Below are 24,729 nucleotides of genomic sequence, written 5' to 3' on the forward strand. Positions count from 1 at the left end.
CAGATATTCACTGTTTACACAGCCATTCAACTATGTATAAATGGTTACTTCTTCAGGCTGTTTCAGGACCTTTATTACATTTACTGCTGCTGTTAACTATTTTTTTTTATTCTTTCTGCAGTTAGTGTGTCGGCATTATTGTCTATGATAAAACTTTTACTAAAAAGTATAACCCAAAAATGACTGCACCAAAACAATGGAGGATAACCCATGGATGAAAAGTGTGCATTTACAGGGAGCACAGCAACAGGAAAGGCAAAGAGAACTGCGAACGTACACATGGAGCTGAAGGGGTGAGCTATGAGAGAGATGCATGGGGGGGCAGGCAGATTGCAGAAAACTGCAAAGAAGACTGAAGGGGGTGGCACCGATAAATGGAGATGGAATAAAGAGGCAAACGGAAGTGTTGCTTTACAGTGACACTGATATGCATTCGGGTGGACGTGTCAAGAGGTGGACTGTAGATCTGCAATGAGTTATTCAATGATGACTTAGAAAAACAAAATGGAAGCAGGAGCTACAAGTCTCCCAGGCCTGATGCATCACAGATTACCTTCTGGTCTGTACTGATGTATATCCCCTTCAGATTCAAAAGCAGGGAAAAGAAAAATGTCAGGAATTAGTGTATAAAACATTTTGCAGACGTTCCTACCAGCATCACAGAATCAAGCGCATTAAGTGCCATGATGCACAAATATTGTTATTCCTTATATATTTGTAACATTAATAAAAGTTGTGTAAACATTTTATTAAAACATGGCCAAAATAACTCTAAAAACATGTCTCACTAGCGATAACATTAGGTTGTGTTCATAGACGGGCATCTGTACTTGCATGATGGTACTGTCCCCTGTTCTAATCTCATAGGGACAAATGTCAGAATCTAAGAAAAATATATATTTTTTTGAAGGTTATAAGAAACAGGGTTGCAGGGAGCATGAACATATGGAGAGAAAGTGCATCTGGTGCTGCAGACATCACAAGCCATGGTGCAAAGGTAGGAAAAAAACAAAATGCTAAGTTATAGTATTGTTTGGTGCATGTCATTCACAGCTTCATCCTCCATAAAGGGCTTCACAAATGGATAGGATGGAAACTGAATAAGTGATGAACAGGAGTATGGGAGGTGCAGCTCCACAGATTTTTTTTTTCAGGTGGATAAGAAATTTTGTGGTCTTCTTCTGCCAGCAGCATTTTGTAGATTTGTATGGGACAGCTACAAAAAGACAACCCTGTTAAAACTAGATCTCAAAAGAAATGCTGCAAACAATACTTAACCCAAGGTGAGAAAACACCACAATGCACACTTAGCATGTTAGCACCTACACCCGTTATAGGTGTGTAGGGGGCCTAAGTCAAATGGAACAGCAATTTGTTTATAGGACATATAGTTCTGTTTTTAGGTGGAGGTTCTTTATCAAAAATATAGCTCTATGAAAACATTCCACAGCTGCTATTCTGTGGTGGATTTTGATGAAATTCATTTGAATTTCTAAAACTGTCAATTATGTTTTTCATTCATTCTGGCATAGTAGCACTTATTGAAGTCAGGGACAAATAAGCAGAATGTCAAGGTTATATCCAATAATCTTGGTTAGTTTGGAGAAACAGTTATGTCAAGCAAAATGTGCCACTAATATGTACATCTGTCAAATAATATGTGTGTGTGTGTGTGTGTGTGTGTGTGTGTGTGTGTGTGTGTGTGTGTGTGTTGCTTACTTAGTAGCTGGCCCACACTTCTCATGCACAGAGGTTCAAATAAACATCACATCCATGCAACTATGGAATGGTACTAAGGTTTTTTTTTTAATCAATCACTTTTAGGGACACTGACTTCAGGCCCTGTCTGCCCCTATAGTCTCCAATCTCTGCAAGTCCCATCTTTGTACCACCCAAAAGTAATCTGCATTGGAAGGGCCTTCCCTACCAAGACAGCATCTGAATTATGGAGTCCTCTTTCTCCATGCACAGGTACAGAGGGTATGAGGCTTGCCTGGCAAGTGGGGGGAAATGAGGCAAGTGCAAGGCTAGATGGGCGATGGTAATGTGCACCTCCTCCCTGGTCACACCTTCTCTGTTCTCCCACCTTTTCAGACCGACATTTTTCACTCAGAGTTCTGTCTTCCACCGGACCTCCACTACATAGGTGACTAGATAGGTGCCCAGCATGTTCCCTTCCCCAAGGATAGGCACACCCCTCCTCCCTTTGTGCCATCAAGTGTCCAAGGTGCTAATCAAGTGCAAGTTGCCAGGGCAATAGTCAAGCTTCATCCTTCCATGCCACCAAAGGATGCTGGGGATGGTGTGCATTCATTCCAAAAGTTTATTGGTCACATATTAGGGTATAAAACTTCCTTCCTCAGAAGCAGTACAGAATGAAGTGATGGCTTAGTGAGTACACAGAGTACCATTAAACATAATAAAAATTCTTCTAAATAGAAGGTCTTGCCTTCACACTCTACAGTTGGGAAACTCTTCCTTTAATTCAAACTCTTCAATTTTTTTAGAAATGTGAAAATGGGAGGAGACACTGAGAAAGTGTTGTGAGGTTCTACAAAATAACTACAGCTAACCCACTAGATTCAGTGCAATGATCTCTGGTGGCAATGTCCAACTACAGCAAATAGTTTTTTCTACTACACTTTGCCACACAAGGCATCTATGCCCTCTATTCAGGCTATATTAATGAATACAAATAAGGGCTAAAAGCAAGTATAGCTAGTGAGGTACGGCTTAATCACCTGAGTGCATTAATAAAGACCTACATATGTCAATGTACTTTGCACACCCAGTGTGCCAAAACATTTTTATTTTCATGGAAAGTTTGATTGTCTCCCACACTGCTTTGAAAATGGGAGGTTTGCAAATTTAACTGCACGTTTCTCTTTTGTAACAAAATCTAGTTAGATCCTAGATTCATCTGCTATGGGAAATTTCTGTTAGAATTTAGTTAAGAACTAAGTGCACATGCAACTGTAAATTTTTTTTTTTTTTTACTATTCCTTACCAACAGTGGGGTCCACTGCCAGCTCTGCATAGGATCCATATGCCTTTGGGATACCATGGGACTTGGCAAACTCCTCGGCACGCAAGAGGCCCGATGCCGCAACAGCCACAATCTGAATAGTGGGAATAAATGAATGGGGGGGGGGGGTGAGAGAAAAAGAAACTAATAAGAAATAGAAATTCTAGACACATCATAATGAAAAACACACCACCATAAACATACAGCCCATTTCTGGTATGTTCTATTGTGCACCTACCAGTCTAAAGCTATACACTCCATCCTCTTATACTGCCTCTCCCTGTGTACATAGATGGGCCTCTGCCCTCATACACATAACCAATCGAAGACCACTTACCGTGGATACAAGGTGTTTAGCAAGAAATGTAACTGCGATGAATTATGTGTAAAGCTGCAAGAAAGAATTCCATCCTAGGTAAAAATACGTGTAAAGATGCAGAATCATGTATGGGGGGAAAAATACATATACTGGGATTTGTAGGGTTATAGCAATTTAAATACTCTGAGCTATTCAAAGAAATACCTTAACAAACATCTAGGCTACAAACTGCCAATGTGATGAAGGTAAACACTTCAGATTTGAATATACTGACATACTGCATACGTATAAGAAGGTGTGTGGAAAAATACTGAAGTCAACATATTTTGTATTCTGTATTTAAAGGGTTAAGCAGAAAAATGTTCACTGCGTGCAAACTGAAATGTTCTGGAAAATGTTGATCACTGAGGAATGCAGAAGTTAATCTTAAACTGCTGATAAGAAAGTTAATGGTGCAAGAATAACTGTGGTACTGGCTGGTAAAAACAAGTAATCAAACTATCAATTTTAATGAAAGTCCTCTGTGCTACGTGTATGTACGTGCAGGAGGGTCTATATAAGGAGAACTTAAAGTACAAGTAGCCAGACTGCTGGCATATTACTATCATGTAGCAGATCTCCATGCATGTAAAATAAAGCTGTTTTACTTGCTTACAAGAACTTGGTGTGATTCTTCCAGAATATGTTAGAAGAGTAAAATCTTTCGACATAACTGGCGCCCAACGTTAGGGCGGCCCCTGCATGGCACGAATCGAACAAAGAGAGGCTGAAAACCTGCGCAGGTGGAGAGAGATCAGGCTCTCCTCGAATGAAAGACCTCCAACTGAAACAGGTTGAAATTAGAGGCCAGTCACTCTTTCCAGATTCAATCCGTGAGGTGGCAGCGAAACAGGGCCGAGGAATCACAAAGGTAAGCAAAAAAAAACGCTATTTTTTTGTTGTTTCTGATTGGAATTTTTGTCTAAATTTTAAGGGACTAGTCAAGGGAGAAATTTAATTTTCTCAAAGTATAAGGAGTATATGTGAATAGATTCCATATACAAGAGATCTCAGGAACATGAATAGTTTCTCGTAAGAGAAATGGGAACAGGAACCAGTTGCGTCAAAGGTGATGACATAACTGAAGATGAAAAGTTTATGTTTGATTTACACCCAAAGAACGTAAAATATTTAGATAAATAGAAAAAAGATCATGGGTTTAGTGGATGTTTAAATAAGTCAGAATGTCAAAATCTAGTAAGATTACTGCACAAACAGGCAGGAAATAAGACAAGAGAAAAAAAAAAAAGGGTGTGGTAATTCAAGTGAAAGAGATGTGTACTTTGTTAAAAAGGAAGATAATAAAACTTCCAAGTGTGCAGAACTAGAATAAAGACTCTCTTAGATAAAATAGAAGAACATTGGAAGCCCAAGGCAGATTGAATGCATTGATTAATGCAAGTCCAATCAGATGACGAAACCGTAGACAGTTATCTACATCGTCTCACACAATGTTTTGATGCTCATAGTGGGTTGATTAAGGTAGAAAATCAGGAAAATAACTCGCCCTATGAACAGCAATTAAAAAATGCATTCCTAAAGGGCTGCAAGACAGCCATTGGTAACTTTATACAAAAGCATATGATCACACACAGGACAGCGCGTCTACAGCCCCTTACGGAGTATGCTAGACATGCTGAAAAATATCTGATAAAATAAGCCCAGACTTTTACAGTTAGTTAAGATGGAACTTTAATGTTAGTTCAAGGTTCCGCGAACCGCGGAAGAAGACGTAGATGGAGGGTATGAGGAAGAAGAAGAAAGTGAGAATGGGGAAGTAGGTACAAGTGAAGGCAATTGGTGGGGACAGGAAATGGCAAAAAATGAGGAATATCAAATGGTAAATCTAACAGCACTAGCATCAACTATGCAATTGGAATCCCAACCAGTGCCAAACTTATTATGGTCGCAGGGTCAGCACGATATTGGACTGATTAGAATGGCAGGACAGGTAAAGATTACACCCAAGTCAGAATTTAGACCTCATAAACAGCAGTATCCCTTGAGCAGAAAGGCAGAGGAGGGCATTTTACCGGTAATCTCAGCACTTTTGAAAGCTGGAGTATTAATTCTGTGCACAGACTCACCGTGTAATACGCCCTTATTTCCAGTAAAAAAAAAAAAAACGGATGGGACATGGAGGATGGTACAAGACTTACAGGCAATAAATGCCACAGTGGTACCTCGGGCCCCCATGGTCCCAGATCCGTCTATTCTGCTGAACGATATCCTTCCTACAGATAACTACTTTTCTGTAATTGATATCAGTAATGCCTTTTTCTCTATTCCCTTGCAGAAAGATAGTAGATTTTGGTTTGCATTTACGTTTATGGGCAAGCGTTATACCTATACCAGGTTACCGCAGGGACACTGCGAAAGTCCGACCATCTTCTCACAAGAGATGTCCACCAATTTGGCTCAGTTCCAACCCGCCCAAGGATGCCACCTACTGCTGTACGTGGATGATATCCTCCTGGCCACGACTACGGAAGAACTCTGTAAGTCCGAGACTATTTAACTACTACACTTTCTGGCACACGAAGGACATAAGGTAAATAAGTCTAAGTTACAATTTTGTAAATTAGAAGTATGTTACCTGGGTTATACTATCTCTGGGAAGGGCAGGCGATTAAATGACAGCAGAAAGAATGCTATTTTACAAGCCCCCATGCCAACTACAAAAAAAGAAATGATGTCCTTTTTAGGCATTACGAACTTCTGTCGTAGTTGGATTCCCAACTACGCCGAAGAAGTGCACCCGCTATCAGACTTAATTTTTGCAATACCGATGGCGGCAAAAGATTTGCTGCACTGGACAGACAAGGCAGTACAGGCATTTACTAGGATCAAGCAACTGATAGCTGGGTCAGCAACATTGGGGTTTCAGATTACAGTAAGACCTTTATACAGACTGTAGATTGCAAGCAGGGATTTATGACATCTGTTTTAATGCAAATGTATGGAGATAAGTTAAGACCATTGGCATTTTACTCTAGCAAATTAGACTCAGTAGCACGAGCATTACCACACTGTGTGCAAGCAGTAATTGCAGCCGCTTTGGCGGTACAAGCGTCTGCCACGTTGGTATTGTTCCATGATCTTACGTTAAAAGTCCCGCACTCTGTAGCAGTCATCCTTCTGCAGGACAAGTTAACATTTCTGTCACCTAGCAGACATTTATCTTGTATGACTACGCTGTTATCGCAGCCACACATGACAATTGAGAGATGCACTACCTTAAATCCAGCGACATTGCTACCTGTTGCTGAAGACGGTATTCCGCATGTATGCTTAGATCTCATACATTCTAAAGTTCTACCAAGACCGGATCTTAAAGATCAACCCTTACTAAATGCGGACTGGACACTGTTTGTAGATGGGTCAGCCCGCAAAACAGAAACAGGCACCACGCAGGTAGGGTATGCAGTTACTACTGCAACTCAGATAATAGAGGCAAGACCACTCCCCGGGAACTTATCCGCTCAAGCAGCGGAACTGATTGCTGTGACAAGGGCATGTCTCCTTTCAGAGGACAGGAATGTCACTATCTATACGGATAGTCAATATGCCTTCTACGGTGCATGTGTTTGCTCAGCAATGGAAAAATAGGGGGATGGTTACAACCTCGGGGAAAGACATTATGCACAAAGACCTAATCCTTGAATTACTACAAGCCGTCCAACGGCCACGGGGTTTGGCCATCTGTAAATGCGCTGCTCATACCCGTGCTACGGACCCGGTATCACTTGGTAATGCCCTAGCAGACAAAGCAGCCAAAGAGGCAGCTATGTCCAGTACCTTTTCACTTGAAACCACACCTACAGAATTACAACCAACAGATAAATTTGATTTGCAAACCTTACAAGTCATGCAGGAACTTAGCACAGTACAGGAAAAACAACGCTGGACTAGGTATGGTGTTAGGCAGAACAAAGGAATCTATGTGGGACCGGATAATAAATATGTTTTGCCTACTAATCTTTTTAGGTATGCAGCACTAGTTGTGCATGGCCCTTCCCATCTGGGCCCTGCAGCTATGGTTAGAATTATCCACCTTACCTTTTGGACCAAGGGTTTCATTGCATATGCAAAACGCTTTTTGTCTATCCTGCATAGTATGTGCTAAATACCACGGGAGAGGGGTCAGAGTTGCTCCGGCATCATTTCCAACACCCCCTATCCTTTTCATACAATATGTATGGACTTCATCGAATTGACCCGCACAACTAAAGAAGTTTGTGTTAGTAATAGTAGATGCATTTACTAAGTGGGTTGAGGCTTTTCCGTGACACATCCGGATGCTCAATCAGTGGCTAAAATTTTGGTCAATCACATCGTCCCGCACTTTGGACTTCCTACACGCATCTACTCTGACAACGGCACGCATTTTGTCAATCAGATCATACAGAAACTGTCTACAGTTTTCCAAATTGAATTGAAACACCATTGTGCCTACCACCCACAGTCAGCAGGGTTGGTGGAACGCCATAACGGCATTCTAAAAGGCAAGTTGAGAAAACTCATGGCCGAGACACATCAGTCTTGGATTACCTGTCTACCTCTAGCCCTCCTTTCCATGCGCACAACTCCCACCTCAAAAGGAGTCACCCCATTTGAGTTGTTGTATGGGAGACCTTATTACGCCCCGCAGTGGCAAAACTTGTTGCCTGCGGAACGTGAGGGGGTGAGGAGATAGCTGAGTACATGAGGAAAATGCTGACCAATACTAACAGCTGTTTAACGAATGATTGTTTTTCAGGTTCAAGAGACGACAAGATCACGGAAATCAGACCCGTGAGTGGGTCTGGATCAAAATAATAAAACGCAAGAATTGGGCATCCCCTAAATGGGAGGGCCCCTACCAGGTGCTAATCGCAACTCCAACAGCAGTTCGGATTAAAGAAAGGTCCTCATGGATCCACCTAACGCACTGCAAAATCATAAAACATTTTAAGTTAAATAAAGACTTGAGTTCCCCTGAGGAACAAACAGACAGCAGCAATCATGAAGGACAATAATGAGAATAAGAGAAAATGGTTCTATTGCAATGTTTTATTGTTTATAACTATTGTGATTGTAATATTTCTGTTTTGGACATTTCTGTCTTTTAATGAAGCTAGTCATTCAAAAAGAGACAAACACACCAGCTGGCATCCAAACTTTAATACATATCAAGCGATTAAATATGCATATGCATCCTCAATGAATGTCTCAAATTGTTGGGTATGTACTGCAATACCTACTGTACACAGTGGCTTAATGTTAGGGACAGCCCTCTGGGAATAAATGATACTTGAATAGTTTGTTGTTTGAAACCACAGAAGTACCACTGAGAGACAAGGTGGCGCTGCCTCTTCTGGGGCGCCAAAACGGAACAGTGTGTTTTCAAAAGATTGGGAAAGTTAAGGTGGGGCTGAGCCAATGTAATTTGACAATAGTTCATAATTGTACCCTAGAAGGGCAGTGTGAGACCAAGTTTGGAGCTATAAAAAAAGACATCAATGTAAATGATATTAGTTTTGTTGAAAAAATGCTGTATGTATATGGCCTGTTATTTAAGGGCTAAAGCCAAATGGGAGTTATGAATTTGCAACCAATATTACCATCAAAACAAATGATTGTTATTTTATTTGTGGTAGGAAAGCATATAAATGGTTACCATATGGCTGGTCAGGAAGTTGTTTTTTGGGATATCTGATACCAGCTATCAGGCACGCAAATGCGTTGCCTCAAGGTAAAATACGAAATGCACGTTCTCTTAATAAACCTATTAATCCCGTTGGTAACATTGATGCGTCATGGATTTATCACCATGACTTGGCACACGCCAGCAGCAAAGGACTCTCACATATGGACCTAGGCGATGATGTAATTGCTTGGGCTGGTATTTTGCCAGCATATGGGACAGTAAAATCCATCTGGGAACTGAGAAAACTGTCAAAACTGTTAGAGACTCTGAGTAATGCGACATTTTCAGCGCTAGAATTGGTGACGGACAAATTAACGGCGATGAGAACAGTAGTGTTGCAGAACCGTATGGCGCTCGATTTCACCCTAGCGGCGAAAGGAGGTACTTGCGCTCTGATACACGAGGAGTGCTGCTCGTTCATTCCTGATAACGAGCATGCGATTCAGAGCCATCTTGAAATAATTCAACAAGTTTCTGAACTGACTAAACCTGGTCCAAACCCCTTGACTGACTTTTTCCAAAATTTGTTTGGAAACTGGGGTTCTGTGTTGATGAACATTTTAATTGCTGTATGTGTTGGTGCAATCATATTTTTGCTGCTTGGCTGCTGTTGCATACCATGTATCAAAATGATAATATCGAAGGTTATCTCTGCCAATGCTACAAAAGCATATTTCTCTGATTATGAGAAGGTATACAACGTATCTGGGATTGTGTAAAATAAACAGTATACAAAATGTTGTAAGGGGGGAAATGTGGAAAAATACTGAAGTCAACATATTTTGTATTCTGTATTTAAAGGGTTAAGCAGAAAAATGTTCACTGCGTGCAAACTGAAATGTTCTGGAAAATGTTGATCACTGAGGAATGCAGAAGTTAATCTTAAACTGCTGATAAGAAAGTTAATGGTGCAAGAATAACTGTGGTACTGGCTGGTAAAAACAAGTAATCAAACTATCAATTTTAATGAAAGTCCTCTGTGCTACGTGTATGTACGTGCAGGAGGGTCTATATAAGGAGAACTTAAAGTACAAGTAGCCAGACTGCTGGCATATTACTATCATGTAGCAGATCTCCATGCATGTAAAATAAAGCTGTTTTACTTGCTTACAAGAACTTGGTGTGATTCTTCCAGAATATGTTAGAAGAGTAAAATCTTTCGACAAGGTGGTAACAATAAAGATGAACCCATTTGTGCATTAGGGTACTTTTGACATTCTTGGAAAACAGGCATCTGGTCTGCTACATATCAGCGTGGCTGCTGAATCAGGCACATGATAGACAGAGGCAGGAGGGGTGAAGAGGGAGACTTTCTGTAATCATCCAATTTGTATGTGATCAGAGTAAAGGATTAGGCCGTTTCCTTAAAACAGAACATTTGAGTATGCATGTCTATTTCAGGACAGGGGTCCGACAAGAATGGATGCTTTTAACTTTGTCATAAAGATTGAAAGGGATAGTTTTCTGCGGTCATGATGACATGCAGCTAAAACAGTCTTTTTAGTAAACAGCTTACTGGCCCAGCATAGCTTATCTACACATTGACAGCTCATCATACCACCTTGACCTACCAAATAACAACTCTGCTATTCTTACTGTAAACATCTAGAGGACTTCATCTTCTTTTTTCACTTTTAGTAAATCACTTCACCTTTCATGGTCTAAGCCGACATGTACTGATCAAATTATGAATGTCTCAAAGGCACTTTAGTAAATATTTGGTAATGTTAGGCTGTTAGGCATTGGCTTACATGTGACAGGCTGTGAGGTAAAGCTGCTAAACAAGTTATATGCTTTTTGGTACACAGCAGGGACTACTGAAGTCTCCCTCCTGTTACTCCAGAATCCACTTACTTTCGTTGCTGAAGTTTTGCTGTCCAGACTCTTAGAAAGATAATTTGACCTGTCTATCTTCTAATCATACAGAAAACACCACAGCTGTGAAAGTTCTTATCCATTTGAAAATATACTACAGAACAAGGCTCTTTATTCACACTGTTACAGCAGAGACAGTGTAGCCTGACCATCTGCACTTAGGGATGGTAAAGCCATGAATGGAGGTTCAAAGGTCAAACCTCCCAAATGAAAATACCTCCAACATTGTAATGTGCCCCACTACATAGTCTACTTAGGTAATGACTTCTAGTTGTAACTGAAAACAAACTTTGGTGGGATACAGAAAAATAACACTGCAGTCACACTAACCAGCTCAGCGTGTTAGCATGCTGGGAGAAACTGAGCAGATGGAAGCAGACACAGCAAGTAGCAGCACAGCAAACGGGAAAGAGGCAACAGTGACAGCAAGAAGGCAAAGAACACCAAAAGTTGAATGTCACAAAAGGCTCCTCAGAGGTAAAGCTTGTGTGTGCAAACTAACCTGTGGAAAAGGCTGTAGTAAAATTAAGTTCCGGAATAAAAGTACCTGCAAGTGTGCAAGGCCAGATCCCCTCGAGACAGAAGACAAAACCTATCTTAAGCTACTACATACTTCGGAAAATTAACCCTAGAGGCGAGTTGAGTTTTGCTAAAGCAGAGACAGGAACAGCGACATTGAGCTCCCTGCAAAGGACAGAGATTTCTCCACAGCTAGCCATTTACAGCTACATTAACACCTCTAGGGGGCAGTGACATCACAGTTAGACAGCTGTGAGACTACAAACTGTCCTGTGACTGGCCTGCTGATTTCACTTTTTGTTTGTGTTAAATCACTGCACCTTGTTAGCACACAACCTATAAATGCTTTGCACAGCTCACTTCAGCTAAGGTGTACCAGACAAAAATATATATAATGAACAAAAATATATAGGTTCATACTAGGCTATCTGCCCTAGGGCATTTATAAGCCTAGCCAGAGTGTGTTTGGCTTTCGCAACCCATTTTAAATTAATTTTGCTATGCCCTTTTTTGAGGTTAGTATACTGTGCCTCTGTCTAACAGTGACACAGAAGTGATACCTGGGGTAAACCTACGATTTCCCATCCACTCATCAGGATTCCTCTTGAAGAGAGTCAATGAGGGACTCTGCCTAACCTGGACTGGGATTTTATTCCAGAGTGAAGGGAGCCTCTGGGTTATGAATCTGTCCCTCCAGCATGTCCTATTTATTTCAGTGCTGAGGTTCAAGTCTCTCGAGCGTGTAGCTTGATGGGATTTGGATTTTCTGAGGTGCAGCATGTCCATTAATTCCGGGTTGGACATGGCTTTATACATCAGGCACAGATCGCCTCTGAGCAGACGGTATGCCACTGAGTAGAGCTGGAGTTTCTTTAACCGGGCAGCATATGGCATCTGTTTGAGCCCTTTGATCCTCTTGGTGAGGTACTTAAGAATGTGAGAGTGAAGTAAAAACAAAGAACAGCATAAATCTGCCTATAAACTGGGCACCAGTTAGTGCTGTCATTTAGCACAGTCATGTAAATAAGGCAAACTAAAATAAATGAGGAGTTGACTCAGGACCAAGCTAAAATAAAAAAAAACACACAGGACTTTCAGGAAAGGGGGTTAGCCCAAAAAGGGAGTTAGTAAGATTGATGGATAAAATGGGAGAAGAGGGGAATGAGGCAGTGCACACTAGAAAAAAAGAAAGAAATACTGCATCTCTTACCCTTATCCCTTCCTGTATCGATGGTGATTGAATAGGAAATACCAGACAGCACTAAGGATAGAGGCAAGGCATGGATTCCACCACCAAGAGATCAGAACATATGTGATGGAGAAAAGGACAGGTTTGGTCACAGAGAAGACGGGGCCAGATTATCCCTGAACAGGGCAGTGAAGAAAAGTATAGTAAGGAAAACTAGGACCCTGCCTCATACTGTAGCCATGTTGGATCACCAGACAGCACTAAGGATAGAGGCAAGGCATGGATTCCACCACCAAGAGATCAGAACATATGTGATGGAGAAAAGGACAGGTTTGGTCACAGAGAAGACAGGGCCAGATTATCCCTGAACAGGGCAGTGAAGAAAAGTATAGTAAGGAAAACTAGGACCCTGCCTCGTACTGCAGCCATGTTGGATCACATCACCTGGTTACATGAACTGTGAAGGACGTAACCAAGAGGGCAGACAGTTGGCACAAGGAAATAAGCAGCCTGGGTGCATTTTGCTGAGAACCTACCTATTCCTATTGCCAGGTCATCAAGGAAACCAAGACTCAGGAACTACAATGCATGGCTGCAACAGTGGGCAGTGGCAGTGGATTTAGAGGCTGGAGGATGGGAGGCTGGCATAGCCGTTAAGGTATTTTCCTTACAGACACAAGGTGCAGGGTTTGATTCTCACATGGGGTAATTGTCTAGGCTTAAAATGGCCCACAAGAGCAGTTAGCCTAGTACTAATCTATGAATCTGTGAACATAAGAAAGACAAATCGGTGAATACTGTAAAGCTTCTCCCTACCCTGTGTTGACACACGGCCCACCAAAACAGAATGAGAGCAATATGAACACTGTGCCTTTAATCTAAACTGGAGGGGGTACAAGAAAAGGAAAGCATGTAGGATGATACTGTAGAAATTAGGGGAATACGAAAGGAGGCATGGCTTTCTAAAGAGTGACAGAAAGGAGGGGATGAGTGCAATTTATGTACTGAGTAAGAAGCATGATAGGGGAAACAGCAGGCAAAGTGTACAAAAAATGGTAACTGGACACACCAAAATGTGGGTGAATCTCTACAGGATAACAGGCTCAGGAGCTGCAGACAGAAACACAGTGGTTGTCAATGGAATTCTGACTCACCAAGCTGATGAAAAGTTAGTTCCGATATTCGCAGCACAAAAGATAACGTCTTGAGAGAAGCTTTCAGAAAAAAAAAATGAAGCAAGAAGAATCTGTTAGCTGGTTCAAGAATGCACCAGACAAAACGCTACCATATTACAAAAAGTTCATGCTGTAGAGGTGAAATCTTCACTTGAGAAGACAGACCACAGTATACTCTAGTTCAACTTAAGTAGAGCATTAGAGATCCAATTGACTAAGACAGCAGTATGGACTACAAACAACTAACAGTGGACGTGTGGAAGAAACTATTACACTGCGGAACAAAAAGGGGGGGGAGGGTCACAACCTGTAGCTAAAGGATTCAGACAATATTTTAAAATACGAGTATTTGCCCAAAAGAAGGAAGATGAATTTCAGGAATTCAAAGTGGATGATAGAGAAACAATGAAGTCATAGCAGAGCTCAAAAACAAAATGAAAATGTTCAAAATGGGAGAAATAAGCAGGATGGCAGGGGGAGAAGTAGACTAGGATCAAGAAGAGATGCAAACAAAAAGGCAAGGAGAAGATCAATGTTGGGGACAAAATCACCATACGGAGTAAAATCAGAAGGGAAACATGGTCATTTATGCTTCAGCAAGGAAGGGGAATACTAGCTTAACCAAGCCACTCAAGAATAGAAAGGAGGGTTAGGAACAACACAGACAATTGCTGAAATACTGAACGAGTTCTATGCCTCAGTAAAATCAGAAGAAAAGGAGGAAAAGGTACCACTCTGAGAAAGAAAGAAGACGGGGGGGGGGTGAGGATAGAAACGCACTTCTCAGCTTAGAAAGTGACAAGAATTAGGGTCCAGACATGATACAAGTCAGGGTACTCAAACAAATTACCAAGTACCTTGACAGACCCACAAACAGAAATCTTCACAAAATCTTGGGCAACCAAGCTGAAGATAGGAAAACAGTTCTTACTTGCAAAGGAAGCAGGAATAATGTAGGCAAGTATAGTGGTTACCCTTCTAAAAAGGCATCTAGCTAAAAGGCCTAAACCAGCAAGACTTCAATGCCAAGAATAGCTGTCAAACTTCCTTCTGTTCTAATGATGATGGAGTGTCAGTGCATTTGGTCTAGCTGAATTCATTAAAAGGTCTCTAACTAGTAGTACACTTAGGTGGACTCAGGTAAATGAAAATGTTAGAACTATGGCAGAAGCTTATGAAGCTGGAAGGGGAATGTCTGCCATGAAAGCATCTGAAGAGGATGGTCAGGGGGAGGCTGTCAGCGATGAGAAAAAGTGACCAGTGGTGTGCAGAAGAGTCAATACTTTGAGAGTGAGACTGGCAGAAAAAAAAATGCACATGAGGCTACAATCCTGAATTAGGCAAAAAGCCAGAAAAGGAGGAAATCTTTTACAAGTGTTCAGAGAGGTAGTCATAACTTTCACTGCAGAAAGTAATAATTTTTGGACTATGCACTCAAGAACCTGTAAGCCACCTAAAAGTTAGAAGATGCTAAACCATGAGGCACAAAGGCTGAAAAGACCTAGGTGTGATCATCACACTAGCCATGGACCATCAGGCACAAGTAGATATGATAAGCAAGAAAGACAGGCAGCACAGTGTTGGGTTGTAAAGACAGGCAGCACAAAGTAAAAGGATAGGGATCTTGTACTGCAGCTTTGTCTCTGGCTGGCCAGAGTACATTTACAAGTGAAGGAAATGGATAAGAAATATTTGAAAAACATTCACAGGAAGGCCATTGAGTTCATTGCGTGCACAAAGGAAGCAAGCATGAACCAGGGAAGGGTGATGGTACATGGTTGCAGCCTCCCTGAATTTGCCAAGAAAACAAAGACATTTATATTGTCATTTTGCTGTTGCCCATAATTATTGATTTTTTTTTCTCAGCTTGGGCACTTGCCAACTCACACAAGTTGCTGCAGTTGTTTAAATTCAATTCAAGCTAGTGAGTGTGGGGGAGATGGTGACACATGGGGGAGGGAGTGAGAGATTCTGTTATATGGTGCAGTAAAAGCACTCCTTTCCCCACTGACCGTCTGCTATTCATGTAGCTCCCTCCTTCTCATCACAACTACAAGTTTTATAGTGGCACCTTCATGGGGGGGGGGCTAGCAGCAACAAAAAAATAAGTATTAATGAGTAGAGTAGCCAATCGAAGTGATGTGAGCTCTGAACTCTCCTAGGCATTCATAGTCAGTAGGGTCATGAAGCACGTACATACAATTATGAGACAATAACCATTCTGAAACTTAAATGGGCAGGCACAGGTAATGTAAAAGCATTGTTAAGCTGCTAATGTTTTGAGAAAAATGAATGGACTAGGAGCAGCTGACAGAAATGTGATGTCTTACAAGGTACACTTAAAACTGTATAAGTTTGTAGCAACTAGTAATCAAACTCAAGTAAAGTGTTAAATATCTGTATCCCTCAAGGCACCAAGGTACACTTTGTTTTGCTCTGTACACTATTTCCTTCCACATTTTGATGGGGGGGGGGGGGGGGGCAGCTGCATTCAAATGTACAGTATCCAGCAGTTTTTAACTATGCTTCAATATCTCAACCATAACTGTTGTGAACGTAACACCTCTTTAAAACAGTCAGAAACATGGAAAAAAAAACATAATCACAGCAAATGTTAAAACACAAGTTAAATTTCAAGTGTAAAAAAATGCATCCATGTTGTTAATCTGTGGTCTTGCCAAGTTGTGGGAAGCATATTTTCCTTATGACTGTACAATTAGGGATCCTCCATATGGCTAATTCAATATGTTACCAGCTACTGAATGCAGGAAGTGGAGTGGACCCCAGTGCACAGAATTAAACAGACTCCAGGGTACTATAATGGCTGGAGATGTACATACAAAGAAAAAGCAGATTGGAAACATTTTATTTTATTGTGAAATTCTATTAAAAAAAAATCAATCCTTTGGACAAGCCACTTGGTCTGAAACTTTTGTTGATCAAAACTATGATACTATATAATAAGACTGTAGTAATTGTGTTAAATACAATATTCTTTATTGTGGACGGTTTTAGCTACGGCATGGAACTTGGTCACAAGATGGCTACTCAGCAGTCCCCTCCACACACACTTTTTACAGAATTTTTGTTATCACTAAAATCTGTACAGGACAAAGAAACAGATTTAATAAAGTTGAGATCTATTAATGAACCTATAAATACTGGCCTAAAACTAGAATTACGAAATAAATGTATTACTGAATAATACAGTATTTAGCGTCTATATCAGCATTTTGAAAATTGAATAGTTTGAATCACTAAATGTCGAACTGACATAATCGAACTATCCAATTTTCGAATGCCGATAAAAAAAAAAAAAAAAGAACTGGTGTAGGCAGGGGGGCAAGCCCTCCTGCACCCCCCACAACCCCCGCTACTTAAATATACCAACTCCGAGACCGCACTACATTGAGGTAAACGGAAATCTCCCCTTACGGAGATTTCCGTTTACCTGTTCGACGTTTGGCACTTTCGGCATTCTCGATGCTACAATATCAAATTAGATACTGTCAGCGTTTGAGATGCTGATAGGGATCCCAGTATTTATTTTCTCAACATACTTCTTATTCTTTATTGCCATACTATTTCCTTCTGACAGCTGAAACATTGAAGATGTAATGATAATGTTCTACTCAATGTGAAAAATAAGATAACCACACACTAAATATTGCACATGTTAAAGGGGTTACAAAATTATTTGTTACATGAAAAGTTTTTGGTTGGCAACAGTCACAGGATCATAGGATGTTACTAAGCTAATGGCCCTGAGGACCTTAAAAGCCTAGCCAAGAGTTTATCCCCAAAAAATTAAACCTCAGTCAGCACCAGTCGTCCCTGTCAATGAGGGACACAGGTGGAAACCCCTAGGACAAATTTGTTGTTTCCCATCCACTCAAGATTGCGCTTGAAGAGGGTCAGCAAGGTACTCTGTTTGACGTGTATGGGAAGTCTATCCCAGAGACAGAGCAACCTCTGGGAGACAAACCTGTCTCTCCAGCAGGTTTTGTTGATATCACGTATTACATTTAGGCCTTTTGAGCGGGTGATGCAAAAGGAGTTAGACTTACGGATATGGAGTATCTCTAGTAGGGCAGGGTCTGAAACTGCCTTGTAGGCAAGACACAGATCACCTCTGAGCAATCTGTATGATACCGAGTAGAGTGATCGAGATTTGAGCCTGTCCGCACAGGACAGGTGTTGGAGGCCATGGATTCTTTTTGTGAGGTATTTCTGTGGCCTTTCCAGTTGGTGCATGTGTTTGGAGAGCTACACACCAAATGGGGAGCTGTACTCAATTATTGGCCTAATGAGGGAGGAGTACAGACAAGTAATAACTTCCTTTTTTCTGGATGAATCCCTTTACTTATGAGATGAACCAAGTGAAAAGCTTTTCTGACCACTGCTGCCACATGGTGGTCAAATGTGAGATTGTTGTCAACCTGAGTACCCAGATCTCTCGCCACAGGTTGTGTGCTTAGAAGGTTGCAGCTGATGTGGTAATCCGTAGGGGCCGTGTTTTTGCCGAATGGTATGATAATACATTTTTTGCAATTAACTTAAGGCCATGACTTTGACACCAGTCATTTGTTACTGTGAGACCCTCTTGCAGTATGCTAACTGTATTTGGGGAGTCAATGACAGCATCCACCTTACAGTCGTCCGCAGACTTGGTCAGCCACAGGCCTTTTTTCTTTGCCTGGACCCCTGAGAAGTAGATGTCAAATGGTACGGGTCCCAGGACAGATCCCCTGGGGAACACTACTAGTGACAGGTCTGCTGTCGGAGGTGGAGGCGCCTGTTTTGAAAGTCAGTGAGCTAGTTGGCCACCTACCTGATGAGATAGGGATTTAAGCCAAGTTGTGTTGGCTTTTCGATGATGCTCGAGTGTGGGATTGTGTCAAAGGCCTTGGCCAAGTCAAAGTAAGCTGTGTGTACTGACTTTACCTCATGCAGAGCCTTGGTGACAGTCTCAAAGAAGTCAACCAGGTTCAACAGGCAAGATCTGCCCTTGACGAATCCAAACTGGGTGGGATCAAGTGCTTAGAGATCGCCTACATCATTTCTGTGTCCAGATTCCCAGTCTGAAAAGAAATTATTCATATTACAAATGTAAAAACTGGTATACAGAATTTAATAATATGATTGCAAAAAAAAAAAACTGCCTGGAAATTTCAACCAGTAAAGATATTTCAAGAAGAAAAAAATGGCCCACCATGTTCCACATGCCTCTGGCAACTGAGAGCAATTCTTTATTATTGTATCATTTTGACAGCGTTCCAATGTCCATATTGACTATTTTCATGTTGTTCTGTAAACAAAGAAATAATTGCACAATTGCCAGAATGCTTCTGTCAGAAGTAATACAATTAGCACGCTGGGCTACAGAATGCTCCTGTTAGGGAATGACCTACAAGGGTATAGGACATTTAGTAATCCTCACCAAAGGGCATCTCATATGACCATTTCATGAGAAGCCATCCCCATGCTATGACTTACAGAAGCTACTGCAATTAATTTCCCTAGGGACCTGTCAAATCATACAAGTCTAAAGTTCTCCAAAACACACATGGGATGATTTTAACTAACTGGATTATACTTACAAATGCCTCTGCACATAACAAGGTCTTGGACAGTGTCTATATCCAACCAGATTGACAAAAATAAGGGTAGGAGAAAAAAAGAAAGTGCCCCATCCCTTAAAGCTTAACTTGTGGGGATGTTTACAGACAGTAAGTGATCACAAAGGCTTCCTTGTTAGTCACAGCCAAAGGAAAACGCCTCTATGTGCACAGACCTATGAGTAAGAAGCTTGCACATTTTGGACCTATATTAATAAATCAAGTCACTTTTATGGGTTCATAGAAGGTTACTAGGCTAACAGCCCTAGAGCTCTTACAAGCTTGGCCACATTTATCCAGAGTTGCCACAACTGTCGGTGGTTAGGTGAGGGAAGTTTTCATACGTAGGGGTCTATGATCGTTAATACAGACTTTCTCTGTCCAGGAGGGACATGGGTGCCACCCTGGTAGTGAATTTACAGTCACCCATCCATTAATCTAAGTTGTTTTTTTTAGAGGGTCAGGGAGGGGCTCGGTTTCATGTGACCTGGAAGCTTGTTCCAGAGAAGTGGCAATCTCTAGGAATGGTTTACACCTTATGGACCTGTTGTCATTAATAAATGATGATGTAAACTTATTTGTGAATATGACTTTAGAAATATCAAATAATGTGACACCAGAAAAGCCGTCAGAAAAAAAAAAATAATGACAGCAAATTATCAGAACACTCAATGACAGAAAGGTGGTCTCTTTGATAAACACAATAGACACCCCCCCCCCCCCCCAAAGACAATAATTTTTCTGGAGTAATTCAAACAAAGTACTGTAACTTGATAAGGACTCTACCACTTCTATGGCCATTAACTCTACAGAGAGACTGATGAATTATTCAGAAATTATGAAAGCCTGGCATAGTTTCAGTATGGCATCAGAATAATCACTTTTGTCTAAAAGAAGGCAATACTGCTCACATAAAAAAAATCTCTCTAAAAAGCAAGGGTTCAAGCTCGACAGCGTCGGGTGATATTTCACAGACATTCAGAAAACTTGTGTCATATGTACAATCCATGCCTCTAAGTAAGCTGATGAAGTGAAGCACTTGGGCTCATAAAAGGGGGGGGTATCATCAGTTCAACCTAACAGTTTTAGGCCTACTGCAATCATAAATAGAAGGGCAAATACCCTGGAAAGTTCACCAACTCAAGCAGAAGGGGCCTTAGTTTAACATTTCATCCGAAAGGCAACATATTCAGAAGTGCAGTTCCCCTGTTATGTTGCACTGCAGTGTCAGCAATCCACCTGCCTGGTGTGGGAATAAAACTCACAGCCTTCTGCACCAAAAACAAGTGTGCTACCTGTTGCACCACTGACACTAGAAATAATAGATTATAATTGACTGGCAAAGCACTTGAAAAAAAAATATGAAAGTATTTTAGCAGTTGAAAGGGCAGCCACGGTGGTGCAGCGGTTAGCACTGCCACCTCACAGCAAGAGGCTCCCCGGTTTGATCCTCTGCTGCGGTGCCTTCTGTGTGGAGTCTGCATGTCCTCCCTGTGGTCGCGTGGGTTTCCTCCGGGTGCTCTGGTTTCCTCCCACATCCCAAAGACATGCTGTAGGTGGATTGGACACTCTAAATTGGCTCTAGATGTGTGTGTGTGTGCCTTCTGTGGAAGGTTGTGCGCTGGGCTGGCAACTCGACACTATAAAACTTCACTGCCAATCATGAGTGGACAGGTGATCCGCTGTGGCGACCCCTAACCGGGAAAAAGCCGAAAGAAGAAGAATTTTAGCAGTTGAAAGTAGTTTGGCAGTTAGCTCGAAGGATTAAGGCTAAGAGCTCTTAACAAGCTGCTTCTTGTGGTCCACAGTTTGATTCCACCAGCCTCCAATTGCAGTGAATGGCTCTGAGCAATTGTCTTAGCTAGACAGTGCTTCTAAGCTTTGAGATCAGTCTGCTACCTTGGTTAACAAATATGAATAAAATAAAAAAAAAAAATAAGGAGCTGCTTTTCATTGATGTATACTGGTCTGCATTAGTTTCTCTAACATTCCACTTAACATAATGGATGAGCACTCAATGCTTAAGCTTTGCTATTCTCCAGTGAGGAACTACACTAAACTATCAAAGCTACTTTAAACAAGATTAATGTTTTAATTCTGCTCAAATGATTAAATGATTACTCACCATAAAAATGTACAAGTGTCCCACTGACTATCCAGTTTATTTTTTTCGCCATTTACATTTAGAAATAAAATTATTATGACTACTTAATATGAGTTTCTCAGAAGATAAACTACACAACCCTTTCAGAGATCAAGATACGGAGTCTCAGAATTACGAACCCAATCTTCTTGGCAGCTGCCTAACAGCTTGGCTACCTACAGCTACATATGATGTAATGATGAAATTCTAATAGGCCATATTATTTGTGCAGAGTTTATCACATTTCCCACCCCCACTTTACAAGGTTTTCTCACCTAAAATTATCTGATGGTCTGGCTGTTTTAATTTTACTCCCCCTCCCACACCCATTCACCCTTAACTGTGGACAGGTCTTTGTTGACTAACCAATCAACTGCAGACAACTGGATGATAAAACATTCATGTCTACTTTGGTAGAATGTATGGATTGTACACACCAAGTTAGAGATGTGATTAATGTCCAGCTGACTAAACTTGTCAGACAGCAGTGTAAAGGGACTGCTGATTAGCAGCACTTACTATAACCAGCAAAATCAATTATTTAACAGTAAACAAGCCTGAATTACTGTGTTATTTTTACTGCAGTAGATTAATACAAAATTATCTAGATACTGAAATTTTACTCTTGCAGAAATCCCAAGCATTTCCGGTGAAAATATACCCCTAAATGTAGGCGCAAGTGGTCAGAGATCTAGGAACACACGTTGACAGTAACCTAACCTTTTATCGTAATGTGTCTACTGTGGTAAGAAAATCATTCCTTGCTGCACAATTTATAAGTAATAGCATACCATCCATGTCCAAGAAGGTCATTGTTCCGCTGTACTCATCTCTCAGACCAGTCCTCGAGTAGAATGCACCCTTCAGCATGTTCTGGGACATGCACTTTCAACAGCCTGACAGCCCACAGAAGTTCCTCACAAAAAGAATACGGGGAGTAAATAAGTTCTATGTGGACTGTCTTATCTCTCTACTAGTCTCCTACAGACTGCTATGCAGCAATTTAAGCCTAATGTACACGGCATCATCTGATCCCACACTGATGGATTTGCTGCACATCTGCGAAACAGTATCAGAAAACTGTTCTAAGGGCCTAAACCTTGTTTGCGACATAAACAAGGCATAGTAGAGAGAAGGGCATTTCTCAAAGACTACCCTTTCTCGGTGAAGCAAAGCTCATCTGTAATCCTATTCAAAATAACTTGGACCAGTGGATGAGAAATTGAAAATGTACCTCTGGTTTGGAACCCATGACCCTTAAGGGCAGGGGCAGCCTGTTTACACTTGATGTGTACAAGCCTATGTTGTAACCATAAAATTCCCCAGGGTTTTAACAGATCAGTGAAATTCTGGTAAATTTGAGTCAAGTTTGAATATGTTTAAAATAACAGCTTCACAGTGAAAGGGTAGGATCATAGGAAGTTACTAGGCCAATGGCCCTAGGGCCTTTACAAGCCTCACCAAGTTCTACCCTTGTTTCCACAATCAACACCTACCACCCCTGTCTAAGAGGGAGACAAGTGGAACAAAGGTAAATTTACAGTTAGCCATCCAATCGTCCAGACTGCAGTTGAAGAGAGCCAATAAGCAAGGGCGCCCGCAGGCAGGTGCAAGGGGGTGCACTTGCACCCCCCTGGAACGGGCTGACCGGGAGATTAATTTTCTTTTAATTACAATTTGCGAATTTTTAGTTTTGTGCATTTTTCTTTAGTTTTCTTTTGCATTGCTTTCTTCTTTAAGAATGGTCCTGTCCAGTGACATCACGTCTGTGCGTGCAGACGTCCTGTTCTTCCCGACTGCCCGCCCGCGCTAATTTGAAATTGCTTCTTCTCTACATTTGTGCATTTTTCATTAGTTTTATTTTACGTTGCATTCTTCTTTAAGAACGGTCCTGTCCGGTGCCATCCCATTTGTGCGTGCAGATGTCCTGTTCTTCCTAATAACCTGCCCGCGCCAATTTGAAATTGCTTCCTCCTGTCCGAGAAAACCACAGATGTTATGATTGCTTCTTCCTGTCTGCCCGCCTCACGGAGAACACCACAGATGTTATGAAATAAGTGTAAGGGAACTGGAAATATTATGAGGCAAGTGTAAGGGAATTTGAAATTTTGCACCCAGAGACGTTATGAAGAAAGTGTAAAGGAACTGGAAATGTAGTATGCTTAGCTGAACTAATGGTGTATGTGTGTTAGTATGCTAAAGGTAAGTGTGTGTGTAAGAAGTAGGTAGGTCCGTGTGTGTGTTTGTAAGAGAGAGGTAGAGGTGTGCGTGTGTGTGTAAGTAAGAGGGGGTTAGGAGTGTGTTTAAGGGGGGTTCATACCTCACAATTCTCTAAATTTTTGCCTCATATTTTCAGTTGGTTTCTCATAAAATTGTTTTTTCTGGCAAATCATTGAGGGCCGAAGTCAGAAAATAATGGCAGACATTTGAGTTTGACTTCATATCCTCAGAAAATGCATACTAATGCAAACCTTGTTTTCTTCTATCCACTTTCTAAGGAGGTAGGGGGATGTATATCTGTCATACCTTTCAGCTGTATAGATTTTCACAGAATGTCTAAATTTTTTGTTATATTTCTGGTCTGTTCCTCATAAAAATTCAAACTCACTGGGTTGAGCTAATGTGTTTTAGTTTCAGACTTTCATATCCTTTAGAAAATGCATTCTAACACAGTTCCTGTTTTTTAGAATCTTTCTAAATGTGTCCCTAGTTTTGGGTCTTTGTCCCTGACATAACAGGCTTTGTCCAGATTTATTGTGCTAATAGATTGAGAGGAATGGTGTGTGTGTGTGTGTGTAAGTTAGAGGGAGGTAGCATACCCGTCAGCTGTACAGATTTTTGAAGAATGTCTAGATTTTTGCCCCATATTCCTCCTAAAAAGGATTGAAGTTGCTAAATAATAACAGACATTTGAGTTTTAGACATCATATTCTTTAGAAAAATGCAGACTAACACAAATCCTGTTATTCTAGCAATTTTCTAAGTTCATGAGAGCAATATTTACATCTGTCCCTATTTATTTTAGGCTTTGTCCAGATTTATTGCACTAAGAGGTTGAGGGTGTGTGTGTGTGTGTGTGTGTGAGAGAGAGAGAGAGAGAGGGGGAAATACCTTTGTTAGAATTAGCAGGTGGAATTT

At 41.1% G+C, this 24,729-nt stretch overlaps 1 protein-coding gene across 1 annotated transcript in view; it reads right to left on the bottom strand.

The window, feature by feature from the left end:
* LOC122791714 (trans-1,2-dihydrobenzene-1,2-diol dehydrogenase-like) overlaps positions 1-24,729 on the bottom strand; it is a 607,543-nt gene that overhangs the window by 577,981 nt on the left and 4,833 nt on the right. The window contains exon 2 of the mRNA XM_044059611.1: positions 3,008-3,119. Within this exon, the coding sequence (XP_043915546.1) occupies positions 3,008-3,119 (112 nt within the window). The remainder of the gene's footprint in view (positions 1-3,007; positions 3,120-24,729) is intronic.

This window comes from Protopterus annectens, chromosome 17.part0 (assembly GCF_019279795.1).
Source record: "Protopterus annectens isolate FY-2018-M chromosome 17.part0, PAN1.0, whole genome shotgun sequence".
NCBI classification, from domain to species: domain Eukaryota; kingdom Metazoa; phylum Chordata; order Ceratodontiformes; family Protopteridae; genus Protopterus; species Protopterus annectens.